Below are 16,866 nucleotides of genomic sequence, written 5' to 3' on the forward strand. Positions count from 1 at the left end.
ACAGGCAGAATAATCTTTCATCTCTTTATTTGTACAAATGCTGAAATTTTACAAAAAACAAAATCAAAGGTTCAATAAGGCTTATACATATAGCAACTTTACATTCATTTTTTAAACATCTTCTCCCTAAACATTCAAATATAACAAATAAATTACAAAATAGTGTTGTGCTTTTGCATAGGCAAAGAAAATATACAAGACTAGGGAGGCAGCACATAAACAAAAGCAGATTTGATCAGAAGCATTGTACAGTACACAAAACACATTCACGTTGAGGTTGGCACTGTTCCACCTACAGTAAGTCCAGTCCTACTTCAGCCGTCATTGACGACTAGTCCTTTTGCTTGAGCTCCATCATGGATAAGGACTTTCCCTGCTTCCTTGACACCCTGTATTTGTTGGCCAATATGATGGTGGCCACCAGGAGGACCATGCCAATGGCCAACAGGACCCACTGTCCAGCTACAGCACTTGGGCCTTTCACACTCATTCCCAGGAAGTCCACTGTAGCTGCTTTAGTTTCAGCTGGACCTGGACACACAGACGAGACACAGCGTAAGTGACGTGCAGGATTGATCATCACGAACTTGCACTAAATATATATGGAAAGCACCTGATTCTACACAAGGGGGAGTTCAGTGATCTTCAGAACTAGTCCACAAATGCCTACTTAAAGCGGGATAGCCTGACGCAGCTATTTAAACATTGCAAAAAGTACGATAGACATAATATAAAGATATTGAAGACACAACAGCTCCCGAAGGGTGAAGCCAAAGCTTCTCGATTGCCCTCTGATGACTGTTGAAGTTTTAAACCTGTTTGCTAAATAATTCATGAAGGTTGAAGATCAATGGATATAAAAATGAAATTGAGTCTTGAGAATTTATTTTTCTTTCATAAAAGCGTAATAGTAATAGTTGCCTTTACAGTGCCAGATACCACCAACATGTACATTTTTGTCTTCAACAAGAGCCCAATTCATAAAATAAATACTCAACACCAAAGACGCCCCAGAGTGGGTACAAATATTCTGTTGTTCTGGTCTCTACTGAGGTTGTCTGCAAATTATCAGGAAAGACACAAAAGTACACTTGAGACAAGATGCAACTTTTCTTAGTTTTTCATTCAACTTGAAACAGCTGCCTCTAGGGGGCTCTTTGCTGCAGTTGCTAACACTCAATAATCCTGACAAAACACATGTCTCAAATGTTTGAGTATCGTGTAAATGCCACCTAATACAAATTGAAGTCAGCAAAAGTCATCTGAAGGAAAGAAAAAACTCTTATTTAGATAAAGGAGATATTTTCAAATTGAATGGTCTACTTTCTCGATCTCTCCTGCAACAGCTGTGGTCTCCTTTGTGCATCTATCTCTTCCCAGCGCCCGTTGCTTAGAATCTCATTAATCTAATCTGTTAAACATCCTTTCAGCAGGATCTCATCAGTAAAACAAGAGGAGCCGCAGATTGATTTCACTCTATGATGCAGCAGAGGAGAAACACAAAATGAAGTCCTCTGTGAGCCTTTTTCCTGGGAAGGAGTTCAAGAATCATTTGGCTAGCAGATTAGAGAACTTGCTTCACACAAACCTCAAGTAAATAGACTCATGCATATGAAGTATTAAAGTGTGTGGATGCCTTGAATGTGCTGGACATACTTGAAGGGTTCCAGGCGTACTCGGGCCACCCGCGAATTTCGTTGTTCTTGTTGTTCTCTACCTCCAGCCAGTCAATAAGAGGTTTGAAATACTGCATGAGTGGCTGGGCACTCATTTTGGGCTGGCCGGTGATCATGGTCATTGCCTCGGGCCAGGGCTTACTGAAGCCCAGCTTCATCACGTCACTGCAAACAACAACAACACAGGTCAGGGAGCAGGTCGGGGACGACAGGGATCAGTAGTAAGATGTGTTCTAGAGATAATTACACACATGGTATGAAGAGCGTTTTCACTGCCTGCACAATTACAATCTTTCAGCTGTTTAACGTCAGTGTCACAATTATGTAATATCTTTATAGAATAAGAAATAAAACATGCTTTACATTCTCCTCTTGGTCAGTTCGGGTATGAATGTATATTTCTTTAAAGGTGAAGAGTTTAGATTTGATTGTTCTGATGTCTTCCATGTTTCACTGTTTCCTTTGTGGAAAAATGTCCAGTGGTTGTACTTCAGGGTGTATGTGTGTACTAACCCGAGCAGCTTCCCAGCTTCTTTCGATTTATAGATATCGCAGTTATGGAGAAGCCCAGTTTGGTTGGCAGCGTTACACAGAGCCTGGTGGAACTGGAACTGGACGATGAAGCTCACAAAGTACCTGGTGGACGTTCAGCAAAGTACTGTTAGACCGCGCGTCAATGCCGGTAGACCAAAGGAAAAACAAGCTAGAGCTGTGTCATCAATTGCTCGTAATGGCGATTGATTTTTTTTTGCAAGCCATGTGAGTAAGTGCACATTATGTTTTACCACATTTATATCTTATCACCGGCTGATTAGAGTGAGTTGAAGCAGTTATCAGTCTATCTGGACTCATTTATCAGCCAGCAGGTTTGTTCTGTGAGGAGGATTTACCTGACGTAGGGCACATTAGCAGGGATGTGGAACTTTGCACCGGGGTCAAAGTCATCCTCAGTGCGAGCAACAGGCGGACACAGCCCCTGGTATTTCATTCTGCAGCGCAAAGAAAAGGAAGAGTATACTATGGATTTTATTTCCGCTTAGGGTTGAATAATTAATTTAACGATAAACCACTCACTCGTTATTTCCTTTCAGCTAACAAACAATGAATATGGCAGTTGTTAAAGTGCTGGTGAACTTTACCTGAGGTTCCACCACTCCTTATTGTACTCAGTGGATGGGATGCGTCCATCGAATACTTTCCATCTCCACTGGTCCATCAGGTAGCCAAAAGGCAGGAAAGCGATCTTGTCAAGTGCCATGCTCATCAGGAAGTTGATTTCACTCTCTGGGGGAAAGGAGAGAAACAGCTTAACCATGAGCTGAACATTTGTTATAACGACACATTCTTCTGCAGAACACCTAGTGGTCAGGGTCTCCCACCGTGGTTGCTCTCAACTTTGTCCAAAAGGCCGATGCTCTGCAGATGTTTGGGCGTGGACACAGAGAGGGCCAGCACGTCGCCAATGGCCTCGTGGAACCCAGGGTTGGCCCCGTCGCGGAAGGACACGGGCCGGTCTTTGTACTGCAGGAAGTACTGGACGTGGCCCATCTCGTGGTGCACCGTGATCAGGTCATCCATGGTCACAACAGTGCACTGTTTGATCCTGGAGACACAGACAAGGCAATAATTACAGCAAACAACCCAGAACTCTTACAATCTCTGTACTGAAAATGAACAGGACTTTGAGGTTTTTGTTCCACCGGATGAATTTTGACTTTGAATTCTGCATCACTTTTAGAGCTGTCTTTGATTTTTCCGCTCTCTATCTCATCGCTATAATTAGTTCTGCTGTACTCAGGTGTTACTTGCAAAAGAGATCTTAATCAAATTATTAGAAGTATTGTACATATATTTGATTTACAATGATTAAAAACCAATAAAAAAGGATTAACCTGAAGTCTTTTCGGTTGTAGAAGTCCCATGCCGACGCATGGCACACTACCTTACGTCCGTCAGACGGCTTCTCCAGCATGGACTTGTCCCAGAACTCTTGTGGCATTGGTATCAAACCAAGAGAGGTGAAAAAATTGTCTGATTCCTTAAACATTCTAATGGCATCCCAGCCCTGACCAAGGAAAAGAATGAACATCAACAATTAGAAAAAGAAACAGCGACACTGCACTTATTTAATGCAGTTCAAATCCTGTTTATATATCTACATTCTGCATGAGCGTCCACTTTGAGTCTCATTTTAACTGAAACAAACTAATCCTACAGCTGCGATGTGAGCGGTGGGAGATAGGTGATTGAGTCCTTGGGTATTCATGTGTGCAGATGTGATCATTATGCAACAGCTGCTTCATGAGTCCATTCACCTGTGCCACCATGGCTGGTGTGGCATCAACCTGCGTGGCATGTGGATAGGGGATAACCAAATCCATGATGCCAGACCACGTCTGTGCCCACATGTTACCTGAAAGGACAGAAAACAGAATTCAAATTTCCCATTTCTAAGTCTAAGAAGTTATGGGGTAAGTCATCTTCTGCTCTGACAGTGTTTACACAAGTGGGATTTGTGACTGTGGGTCGTTCCAATCCCTAACTGTGAGGAACTGTCAAACACTATCTCATGCTTGATGCCTCTGAAAGCAAATTAAATCCCATCTAAACCCAAATACATCTATGGGAGTATGCACCCACACGAAGGGAGAGTTTTTGGCTGTAGTGTTAAATCCTTTGGATTCCATAATGAAATACTGGCTTAAGTGACCTCAGCCTCAACTACTGACAGCCTGGTATAATCAAAACAAATTTGATTTGAATACATTCCAAAAGCTGCTGTGGCTCTTTCAAAGAAATTTCAATTTTGTTACCTACCGAGCAAATGAGCAGGGATTGGTCCCTTCAGGTTGATGTGCTCTGGGCCATACTTTTTGTACAAAGCCCTGCGAACATAGGCATGTACATTCAGATAGAGAGGCTCAAGCTCCTTCCACAGACTCTCCAGGTCCTCCTCAAAAGTCGGGGTTTCATACAGGGAGCGCCAGGAGGCCCCATTGTCAGCATGACCTGTGGAACGCACCACGGATAGATACAGGGTTGGTCATGCAGGTAGTGCTGAGTTTTTAGCAAACATGTCTTCTGAGCAATACCGCTTATGAGGTAATAATGATGAGTCCTTCTTCTCGTTTATGTTCTCCAATTGGATTGATGCAGACCTTGGCAAGTCCGAAACTGGCCTTGCTAAGTCCAAATTTGGCCTTGCTTGAGTCCAAAACTAGCTTGGCCAATTCCAAATTGCTAGTAGGCCGATTTTGTTAACACAGGACAGGGCCATGTTAGCTGTTTCTCTCATGTTCCACTCTTTGTGCTAAGCTAAGCTAAGCTAACCATCCGCTTGGAGTAGTTTCACATTGAGTATATGGACATGAAACCTTTTTCAATATTCTCACTTAAATCAATATAAGAAGCCTACTGATGGAAGTGGTCAATAATGGCCCTTTAATTGCACCACTTTAAAATGACCACATTATCTTTGACTTCAGAGCAACTCCGATTCTCCATCCTCTCTCTGCGGATCTGATCTAAAGATGGCTTGGATATATTTTATATCAGGCTAAATAGATGAGGGAGAAGATGGATTTAAAAGGATCCACTTGAGGTCATGTACCATTGAGTGTGGCAGCTTCGTTGGCCAGTTCAACATATCTCTTGTAATCTTGACGAAGCACCTTTCCTGCAGAGTCTCTCCATCCCTTCCAGGCAAACAACAGTTCATCATAATCCCTGGACTCTGCCATGATCTTCTGGAGATCTGAAACACAGCACATTCCTTTATTACAGCAACGGTACTGTACAGTGTGGCAGAGCACAATGTCTTTTAAATACTAAGCATATCCCTGCAAAGTGATAATTATCGGTATTATTATTTTAAGGTAGCTAACTGTAATAACTATCAAACAATACTTTACAATAAAGTACTACTAGGCTCTACTTCCTTATTAACTAAATGTATGTCGCTTAAAAATATAGGCATAGTCTTACCTGGATCCAATGGGTGGCAAGTCCCATCATCCCTGCAGACATCAGCCACACTATACTTGGTCTCCATGTTGGACAGTAGAGTGTTGTACTGACAAAATAAAAGTGTCCGGACAAAATTAGATGACGCCAAAATCATCAGCAATCACATTTCTGCAGGTGCTCTCTATAGTGGCTCAAATATAGGGTTGAGGATATGAGCGCGCAAGAGAAAGAGTGAAAATGTGAAAAACCGCTATACAAACACACACACACACTCACACACAAACACAAACACACGCATACACATACACACACACACACAGACACACACACACACTAACAAACAAACAAACAAACAAACAAAGGCAAACAAATTTGCGCTTCCCAAGTAGAACAACAGGTCTCAACTGTGTCCACAGTATAATTAAATTGTTCGCTTTGACTCATTTGTGTTTAGTTTATTTAATGGGGTAACATCAAATGATCATTTGTTTAATCTCCCCAGCTCAAGTTGGGCAAGCATTAGCCACTTGATAACCTTGGAGCTTTCATCAAAATGTAATTATGAAATATGTACTTAACAGCCTTAATGACGCTGCACAGCCTACTGGCTAATGTTAGACTAATTTAACTGGCTTCTCCAGGCACCTTATTTGACTTCAAATGTTCAGTCAATTAAGCCTAATTAGAAAATAGTAACATAAACATAAAAAGGCTTTTCTTTTCTTTTGCAGATGAAGGACATTAGATATAAAGAGCTAATTTGTGTATTCTGTGCTACAATAGCTGCAATTTTTCTTGTTTTCTAGCTAACAAGATGATGTCCACCACCGAAAATGTCTGCATATGGGTTATCACTTTTATATGTTGTCTGCGTTCCAAATGCAATTTTTTTGCCCTCTGTGATGCTCAACTATTCAAGTCCCCCTCTCGGTCTTGATAAAAATATGTTAAATTAAAACCATTTCCACCACACCTCTTCCAGCTTTGCCGGGGGAAGTGCGGCACGTTCGATGTCGCTGAGTTTTTTGATGATGCGTTTGACCGAACCGTCCTGGAAGTCCGTAGTATCGTACTGACGGGCCCTCTGTCCATACTTCAGGGTGTGGGCTGCCATCTCCAGGCTTTTTTCAAGCTAGAGAGGAATTATGAAAACTCTTTAATCTTCCTGTTCAAACATTATGTGCCAAATGGAAGCAGTGTGATTAAATGAATTGCATTGATTGGTGACTCACTGACTCAATCAATGACTGATTCATTGACACATTGTTTTGATTTAGCAATCATTTTATTGATTGATTCAATGTTCAGGTAATCATAGTGGAGTCGGTCAGAGGGTCTCACCATCGTTTCCTTATTGGCTTCATTGATGTCGGTGTTGTACTTCCAGGAGGCCTCGGTGTAGGCGTTCAACACACCCTCGGCTGTGCTGTTGTACTCGTCCAGCAGTGTCGTTGCATCGAGCTCGTCTGTATTCTTGCCTGGGTAAACAAAGAGAAGGAGAAATCAGCTCAAATGCAGGAGGCACGCTGTAAATCAAGATAGGCGTTATTAAAAGCCGGAAAAACCCATCGTATTTTAGCTAAATTATGATGTTTGGATTATAATTATAATTTGGGTTTTCATATTTGTATGTGTTTGCGTCAAAGAAGTAGACCACTGTTCTGTTTGTGTGTGTAGAGAAAATCTTGGATCAGACTGTGAGAAATCTGTCTAATGCAGAAGAAACAAATGCATCCAATTTCCTTATTATTTGTTACTTTCTTCTACTTATATATATCAGCCTGTTAGTTAACCAGTAATTTTGATTTATACTATTGGATGTGCTGACAGTCAGGTCTTACCAATATCCTCAGGGTAGCCCTCAGGTACGGGTGGAACCCAGTCGAAGTCAGACCATCCCAATTCCTCATTTACATTTTGCTTTTCAAGCCATTTAACAATAGGGTCAAAGTATTCCATCAGTGAGCTAGCATCCATCTTGTTGGTGCCTATTGCCTCCTGGAGCACATCAGGCCAAGGCTTGGAAGAGCCAGACTGGAGAACTTTCCTGTTGGAAGTAAACAGACATTATTAATCTTTATTGATCCCATCAAGCATTATGGTTGTTTGTGAACAAGTGAATACAATCACGTACTTCAAGATGGCGCCTGCTTCTTTGGACTGGTAGATGTCACATGTGTGCAGAGGACCAGTGTGATTGGCTGCATCGCATAGTTTTTGATGAAACTGGAACTGCAGGATGAAGCTGACAAAATACCTACAAGGGGGAAAAGATTGTCACCACATTCACCATATTCCTCCTCTTTAAACATTTCAGACTATTTTATTTACACAAGGAAAAATGTACACAAGGAAAAATTTTAATAAATACTTAATAATACTACACCAAAATAACGATACAAATTAATATGATCTGTTTTTTACCTTTCTTTCTGACTTTTGGCGTAGCCTTATATGTGATATTTATTTCCTTTTATAATTTAATATAATATTAAAATATGTCTGCTAGCTGTAGCCTGAAGTATCTGTCTTATTATGTGCAGTAAAGTTGCTAAGCCAAGTATAAGGCTAAGAAGGAATTCAATTGAGTCATCTACTTATAGATATAGACAGATTCTTTTTTCATATTTTCATTATATTTCTAGAAATTCTAAGATCTTTCAAAAGGCCTGATACTTTAACACCATAAGAGTGTCTTTGTGTGTTTAACTAAATGTGCATTTGACTAACTGTCTTTCGACACTGTTTAAGAAAAAGGGGTCAGATACTTTCATAACAAGGCCCCCCTGCTTCTGCAACAAGCTTCCTGCTATTGTGGGGTTGTTGAGTTGTTTAAAACCACAACCAAATGACAGGATTTCACACACAGGCCATTAATCCTCGGCTCGCCAGCCATTCTTTTCTGCCAATTTTTTGTTCACACAATTATCTGTATCCCTGCTGTTACACTGCGGTGTGGGTAAACCATGATGCTACCTGATGTACGGCGTGTTCCCAGGGATGTGGAATTTTGCCCCAGGATCAAAGTGATCCGCGTTACGTCTGATGGGCGGACAGATGCCTTGATATTTTGTCCTTTAAAGAAAATAAGAAAAATAAGAAACAGATGAGACGAAACAGAGCACACTGGCATGCGGTTACATAAGTCCTGGGAAATTACTCAACCTTTAATTATTGTTGTTAAGTATCAGCTGGATATGTGTGCTCTGTTTCCTGCAACCCCTCACTTCACAGACATACGAATACACCACAGTTTGCATGCTGGTAGTGAATTTGCTGCTCAGCAAATTCACTCGAAAAGCTGTAAAGCATTCTGTTTGTTATCTTTAAAAATTGCAGCCAGCCGGGCTTCATTCTCTCTGCTTTCATAGTTGGTTGGTTTTGGTCACAGCAGTCAGTTTTCAGCAATAACGCACTTTTAAAATGCACTGCAAACTACCTGCTCAGCACCATAAAGCAGTTTACCAAACAAACACAGATTTGCATTTATAAGATAGAGCTCTATTCACTCAGGAGAGGGTGGAAACCAAAAAGAGCAAACAGAGAGGGAAAATCTGACTTAATTTCATCCGGTGGACATAAGCATAACCCCAAATGAATGATACTGTTGCTCCGGATCTACTGAGCATGTATTGATCCTCTCATCTAAAGTTTTGCAAGAAAGCAAATCAGTTTCCCCTAAAATTGGTGAAATATTTTGTCAGTATATACCTCCTACCTGAGGTACCACCAATCAGAGTTGTACCCATCCGGGGGAGTGCTTCCACTGAACACACCCCACCTCCACTGGTCGATGAGGTAGCCAAAGGGAAGGAAGGCAATCTTCTCCAGAGCCATCTTCAACAGGTAGTTGATATCACTTTCTGTCGAGAAACAAAACAATGCAGCATGAAAAAGAGACAGTGTTTGAGCGGCTTGGGCTTTATATTATTTCATTTTTTTTTTTGCTTAAGTCTCTTTACCAGGGTCGGAGGCATCAGTTTTCAGCAGGCCAATGGTTTTTAGATGTTTGGGTGTGGACACTGACAAAGACAGAACGTCCCCAATAGCCTCGTGAAAACCAGGGTTGGCTCCGCGACGGTAGCCCACAGGCAGGTCCTTGTACTGCAGGTAATACTGGACGTGCCCCATCTCATGGTGAACAGTGAAGAGCTGCTCCATCGTCACTGTGGTGCACTGCTTGATCCTAAGTAGAATGAAGAATCAAAATAAGAAACTAAAACGAGCAACAGGTCTGAGCGCTATACACTGTGGATGCGAGGATCTTTGTGTCGAGTAATAAAAGTAAATCTTTAAGCTGTACACTGCATGAAGAGTATGACACAGTAAATAATGAACTTGATGCTAAATTGTACCTGAAGTCTTTGCGGTTGTAAAAGTCCCAGGCAGATGCATGACACACCACCTCTCGACCCTCAGGCTTCTCCAGCATGGATTCATCCCAGAACTCCTGAGGCATCGGCTCCAAACCCAGAGAAGTGAAGAACTCCTCGGCCACACGAAACATGTGCGTGGCGTTGTATCCCTGTGAAGAGGAAACAGTTACACACTCCACCTTAGAAAAGTGTGACAAAACTACAATTGCCTACAAAGAGAAACCAGTGGGATTCCAGATATTCCTGATTTGTGGTATAGCATTTTTGAGGTCAAGAACAAATAAATTAATTTTCTAATATTCCGTCACAGTGGGAGAAAGTCTTTCCAATACACTTACTTGTCTGACCATCTCATTAGTCACATCAATGTTGGGTTTGTCAGGAAACGGGATCATCATACTATAAATATTGTTCCAGGTCTGGGCCCACATATTTCCTGAGAGTGAGGAAGAAAAAACTGTGAAAAACATACTGTGACAGGATTCAGAGTCTATAAGTAGATATGGAATCGGATTCATTTATTATATAATTTTATCAAATCCCATTCCTAATTACTTTACAGGCTAATTTATGAATATATCTTTGTTGAAGCTAAGAATGGAGAATAAAGAGATGGACAGAAATAATGTTCAGATCAAGGAAAACATTTTTACTATCTTGCATGTGAACATTTTATTAATAAAATACATTTATTGTATTTTTATGATATTTACGCTTTATTAAGAAAATTTTAACTAAAATCTAATTTCTAATTATTACAGGAAAACACTATAAAAAAACCTTTCTAACAACCAGTCTGATGTAACTTAAATATTTACAAAGAAGGTGATATAAAATCTAAATCTACCCCCAATGCCACCTATCAGAGTTAGCAAAATAGGATGTGCTGTACCTAGCAGGTGGGCAGGGATGGGTCCTTTAAGGTTGATGTACTTGGGTCCGTACTGGTTGTAGAGCTGGCGACGCACAAAAGCGTGCAGGTTCTGGTAGAGGGGCTCAATGGTCCTGTAGAGTTTCTCTAAATCCTGTTCAAAGGTCTTAGTCTCGTACCATGAACGCCAGTCCGCTCCAGTGTCGGCAAACCCTAAACAGGACAAAATGTTTGTGTTCTTTCTGTATTTTTGTTTTATTCTTTCAATATCAAAGGTGAAGGGGAAGTTCTTACCATCAGCCTGAGCGGCTTTGTTGCTGAGCCCTACAAACGTGGGGTAGAGTTTCTTGAGCGGTACACCTGATGCGTTGTGCCAGCCCTCCCAGGCGTACAGCAGTTTCTTGTAGCTTCTGGAGTTGGCCATGATATCCGTGAGATCTGCAAATGGATTTAAAAAAATGCCACACACCCTCAGTCATTAAGAGAATGGCCAAAATATCCAGATTTTCCCTAAAACAATTAAGATGTATCCGTGTTTTGACGACTTCGTGCTCCACATTCTATCAGCAGGAAAAGGCCAGAATGGACACACATTTATCCAAGAGATTAGCTCTGACTAATGACAACTCCATGATACCCCGAGTGTAAAACAACATTTGACTTTAAAGTGCCAGGAATAGGAACAAGGTGAAGCTGAGGAGCACTTGAGATAGTTGGAATGGTGGAAACGGAGATAGCTGACAGTCTGTTTGTTATTTCAGTGAGAGGGTGCGGCTGACTCTTTGAGTAACCCTGCTCCAGTGTGTTTCTAGGATTAAACCAACCATTATCATGGGCACTGCACCTTGATGAGGTTATTTGTGTTTCCAACCTGTTCTTTAACCACATTTTGCTCCACTCGTCGTATTGTGTGTGTGTGTTGGCGAGCCTTTCTCACAATTATTTCTGGGAGCCGTTCCTGACAAAGCAGACGGCCATTGTTCATGATGCATGTCTCAAAGTCTCAAAAGCCTCTGATGTTGTTTCTGCCGCGTCTTACTCGACGCTCATGGGCACATCCATACCACTTCCTCTGGAGACCTCTCTGAAGTCATTTTGCCCATTCTGTTACTTTTCCAAGAGGCGATTAACATCTCAACCACTTACATCTGTTTTTGTTCCTATAGACTTCCCCCTCCACGCTACTTGAAACATATTCCTCTAACGCTGCTGTGTTCCTGTTTCTTTCAGGGAACATATTGACGTCTGTATTCTAAGATGTGTGCATGTTCAGCCTCAGGCCCTGTATTTTTTGTTCTGCGCATACTCACGAGGTTCCAGGCTCCAGCTTATGTTTGGGTCCACATGCACCTTGGCTGTTGAGTAAATATTGTCCATGTTACTGAGAATGGTGTTGTACTGCGGACAAGAAAAAGAGACGTGAGGAGATTCTTTCATCTTCAAAATATTACAAAGCAAATTTTCCTGCCAGATGATATAAAAACAAACCTCCTTTCGTTGTTCCACTGGCAGATTGGCAACACCCAGTAGCATGATATTTTCCATCAGTTTCCTGTCTGTTTGAAGGAGCGAGCTGAGGACCTCTGCAGTGAAGACGACCTTGGCCTTCTTGCCCCAGGCTTCAGCGAACGCCTGATCATCAAGTGATGCATTTACCTAATGGGTAGAGGAGAAGGAAGTGAATGACGGTGATGTGTCGGATCTCTCCCATTCAGCATGGCTTGCCAAGAGGTGTCAGCAAATATTTATTTAATATTTAACCTAAGTCTTCAAGTCTGTTGTACAAGCAAATGTAGCCCAAAGTGACAAGACTGTGGTTTTCCTGTATTTTTGCAACGCTTGATTTGAGTATGCCCATATCAGACATGTTGTCAAGCATTGGATGGATGACCATGAAACTTTGTACAGAGTTTCACGTTCCTCAGAGTATGACCTCTGATGATGGTGGTGACCCCAAGATGTTTTGTCCAGATCTATTATTCACGTTTAACTGAAATTTCTCGACAGCCATTCAATTAATTGCTATTAAATTTGGGAGGGCGATTCATGGTGCTCAGAGGATACATTTGAATGACTTGAGTGCTTTCTCTCCAGTGCTCGGGGTTTCACCTACTCAAATTGACTATTCAAACTGACTGGCACAAATTTCATGCAGACATTGTACAGGTTGAATCCGACCGATTGTGGTTACTCCCAGACTTTCCCTTAACGATGCCACCGGCAGCTTGACACTTGACACGTCTCAACAAATGCTGGATGGATGACCATGCAATACGATACAGACGTGCAGACACTTGTTGAGCTTTGGTGAAGCTTAGACTCTTTCTCACAACATCATTTGTCGTTTTTACTAGTTTGCTGTTCTTAGCAGTGAACTACGTTGCCTCATAGAGCCTCACAGTCTCAGTCTTGGTATTCAACTCTGTCAACATGTCTTCATTTGTGTTCCCAAATAGCTGTACGAACACATCGTTCCTCTGGGATCGATAAGGAAAAGGACGTTGCCGCAAAACAACCCTGTGCCAAGTAACTTATTTGAACAAAAAGCCTTTGTCGCTCAAGTGGGAGTTTTTCTTTATGGCAATCTGGAAGGTCACGCACGACATATGAACGTTTTCAATGTATAATGTCAGTGCTGGACGGAGTCAAGGCTGCTATGGGCTCTTGAATGGAATGGTATGTGCTGAACATTGCAATGATCTACAGCACAACTTGAAGCACGTGCTGTTTTATTTCCCAGAAGAGGAGCAAATATTGCAATTCTATACGATTAGTCTTATCAAACTGTTTAGTTGATCTAACCTGACAGAGCCCTAGCTTCAGTCCTGTTTTATGTTTTCATTCTGGCGTAGAGCCGACACTGAAATAACAGGCTGCAGGAGGGAAAACTGGTGACAGTGAGTTGAGGTATTAACTCTGACCTTTGTGCACTTCCTCTCAATCTCTGTCTTTTTCATAATCGTTTTTTCCAGCCTTCCGACAACTGCCTGTCCACTCAGATAATCCTGTTCTCTGCAAATTATAAAGATAAGGCCAAAACGCCTTTTTCCTCAGCTTCTTTCACTCAAGGTCTTTCTGTTACACAAGCTGCAAGGTGTGTTGTATAAATGTTACACTGTCTTGCCCATTAACAATTCTTCTTTCTCGTTCACTCTTTTAAAACATAGCCTGTGTGTGCAGCTGGTCTTTCCAGTTTAATACACTAAAGTTAGTATTTAATAGTTTCGAGTTTTTGAATTTTAAACCTTTCTCCCGAACTCACCTCAGAATAAAAGCTCTTAAACTTCATATTCCAGTAATAAAAAAAATGGCGGTATGCAAAGAAATTAATGACTGAGCCTCAGGACTGATTGTGACACGTGGAGGCGGCTGGTATTTTATTCTGGGCTTCAAAGGATGTCAGTCGCTGATTTTCTACTTTGATATTCAGCATGATTAGAAGCCTGTGAACTGATCCGTATTCAGTTTGATCCTCTACCTTTTTCAGCATAAGCACCAACCTTGTAGGGACCAGTAAACCTCATGGGGATCAAAGCCGGTCCTAATGAAGCAAAACTTTGTTTCTGAGCTCCTGGTTCAGGTTAGTGTTTAGATGTGAAATGTGGTTAGGTTAAGGTCAGAGGTTAGAGGTTAGACATTGTGAGGGATAAGGTTTTGGTGAAGCTGTCCACAATGAATCGAAATCATTGCTCTTACTCACTTTGATCCCATCTTTGAAAAGACAAGGAAAAGAGAAACAACTCGCTCATGCATGGCGACTACGAGCCTCCTCATCTTTCTCTCTTCGTCCCGGATGCACGCTGGAGAGCAGAACACATTCTGCAGCCTGACCCTGTCGACACTGGTGTGGTTACATCTGTTCAGTCCATTAGCTGACCAGATCCCAGCGTAGTGATGTTCTGCTGTGACAGCTGTCCAAGCACACAAGAGGGAGGAATGTGTGTGGACTGAGTGCACTTGTTCTGGCCACACATATCCATGTGTGGACCGCGGTTTTATTGATTGCTGCTTGGAACTACTTTTCTACTGCTTCATGCCGGTATCTGCTCTCCCTATCCCTTTTTTTTACTGCTCAGCCACATGGTGAGTTGAGGCCGAAATTTGCATTTAATCTAAGTTGAACTTTGAAATTCCTGCAACACAGAGGCATTTTATCAATTGCAGTTTATGTCACATTGGACCACAGAGACTCTTACTGCAGGAGAAGCTGTTTTATGTAGAAAATATCAACAGACCTTTAAACTACTAAATAAACATAATAGCACACAAGCCCCCCAGGGAAATGTATTCAAAGCTTGAAGACGGTCGCGCAACAGGCGTTCAAATCAGTTTTCTATTTTCTCTGACACACAAGCTGAGTTGGCTAGATTGGGAGGAAGCTGAGCATGTAATTCTGGAGAGACATGAATAGGAGTGATCTCCAAATCAGGCAGGGCTAAGCTCCACAGAGACCCTCAACCACGCATGCATTTGTGGTGACGAGGTGTCAGCGCGGCCAAGAACTGATCTAAATGGGCCCAATTATAGTCAGCATGAGAGGAAGGTTCAGCTAAGGAGTCACCCTCTAACTTCAATACTCCACAAGAGGTCCTACCTGAAGCATGGAGTTGAGGTCTGTAATGTTGGTGTTGTAGTTCCAGTTGGCGGAGACGCTGAGGAATAACACCTCCTCGGAAGTAGCGTTGTAGGTATCGAGGAACTTCAAAGCATCCTCCTTGGTGTTTGCATATTCCCCTGGCAGCCAGTGATCTGGCAGAGCCACACAGAGTCCAATGGCTGGCAGCAGCAGCAGCAAAGACCACAGAAACCTGTTCATACCAGTGCCCATGGCTGGCAGCCACCAAAGAAAGAAAACTTAATGTGGAGGACTTAGGGCTAAAATTTACTTGCTTTAATGAAGTGAGAGCGCAGCCTTTGCCCCGGAGCGGTTATATCATCTACTCTTTTCACTGCTCCCTGATCTGTCTCCCAGCCTGGCTGCTGGTGAAATGCACAGAAGCCAAAGCGAGCTTCTTTTTAAGTGCCAGTTTAACCCTGCCCACACTTTACTGCAGCCGTCCCTCTCACCACTATACAGCACTGGACATGTTCATCCCCTCCTCCTCCCGTCCACCAGCCTGCCAGGATTGAGATTGCGCCATTATCCTTGATCAGATCTAGGTTGCTGTCGAAGATGAGAGATAAGATATGACACTGCAGCTCAGTCCGCCTGTCTGCCTGCCTGTAGAGTGGAGGATCCACTGTAACCAGCTCTGTGGGTGAGTGTCTGGGGAGGGACTCCACATACTTTGCTCTCAGTTCCCTCCTTCAGCTTGGAGACAACAGAGGGAGGGGGGAGTTATAAAGAGAGGGGGAATTAAGAAGAGAAGGGACAGGGGGAATCAAATGGGAAGGGTTGACAGGACTGAAGACTGAGGACTGAATAGGCTGCAAGAGATTAGCAGGAAAAGTGAGATAGAAGCACAAAACGGCGAAAGGGTGTTTAATCGCCTTTTATGCAGAACCCCGGCTTTATGCAGCACAGCCACGTCGCCCTAATCAGAGGAAAGAAAACGATTACAATGGAACACACAATGGCAAAATCAAACTGTGCATTTTCGTGTGCACTTTTCTAACTCCTGCAAGAATGCTGTGAGTCAAACCTCTGCGGGAAAAAAAACGAGAGAGATGACGGATAAGGAGATCGAGCGCTGCCAAACGGTGGAAGCTGTCTCCACTCGTCTTGTGTTGTTCCTACTTGTTGCTGTGTAATTCATTAAAGTAAATGGATGGGGGGGGGGGGGTATTTTCTCCATGTCAGGAAGCAAGAAACACATGTGCATCTTTTTCTCTCTCTATTCATTGCTTAGTAGATTAGCCAAGTTTACCGAGTTGCTCTCGCTTTTATACCAACGGAATCCTTGAGGGTCAAAGGAGGTTATCGTGCAAAGAAGGTGAAGTGCAGATTTAACAGGAAACGCTATATCCTGTACTATAC

General features: G+C 42.3%; 1 protein-coding gene across 1 annotated transcript; it reads right to left on the reverse strand.

The window, feature by feature from the left end:
• Positions 1-10: 10 nt before the first annotated feature.
• On the reverse strand, positions 11-15,863 carry ace (angiotensin I converting enzyme (peptidyl-dipeptidase A) 1). Its single transcript, XM_062378880.1, has 25 exons — positions 15,484-15,863; positions 12,378-12,545; positions 12,200-12,287; positions 11,184-11,327; positions 10,911-11,102; positions 10,357-10,454; positions 9,998-10,167; positions 9,605-9,828; positions 9,361-9,505; positions 8,619-8,717; positions 7,777-7,899; positions 7,484-7,689; positions 6,984-7,120; positions 6,616-6,774; positions 5,661-5,748; positions 5,287-5,430; positions 4,494-4,685; positions 3,992-4,089; positions 3,569-3,741; positions 3,056-3,279; positions 2,816-2,960; positions 2,567-2,665; positions 2,190-2,312; positions 1,657-1,841; positions 11-531 (listed from the first exon to the last, which is right to left on the reverse strand). The coding sequence occupies exons 1-25, from the start codon at positions 15,715-15,717 to the stop codon at positions 332-334; spliced, it is 3,858 nt and encodes a 1,285-aa protein (XP_062234864.1). The 5' UTR covers positions 15,718-15,863; the 3' UTR covers positions 11-331.
• Positions 15,864-16,866: the final 1,003 nt, after the last annotated feature.

The sequence above is a fragment of the Platichthys flesus genome, chromosome 20 (genome assembly GCF_949316205.1).
Source record: "Platichthys flesus chromosome 20, fPlaFle2.1, whole genome shotgun sequence".
Taxonomy (NCBI): domain Eukaryota; kingdom Metazoa; phylum Chordata; class Actinopteri; order Pleuronectiformes; family Pleuronectidae; genus Platichthys; species Platichthys flesus.

Coding starts and splice junctions, on each gene's coding strand:
- ace (XM_062378880.1), bottom strand. CDS start 15,717: ATGGGCACTGGTATGAACAGGTTTCTGTGGTCTTTGCTGCTGCTGCTG. Junction 7,690..7,776: donor GAAGCAGGCGCCATCTTGAA/GTACGTGATTGT, acceptor TACTTCCAACAG/GAAAGTTCTCCAGTCTGGCT. Junction 5,749..6,615: donor CCCCGGCAAAGCTGGAAGAG/GTGTGGTGGAAA, acceptor TTATTTTGTCAG/TACAACACTCTACTGTCCAA.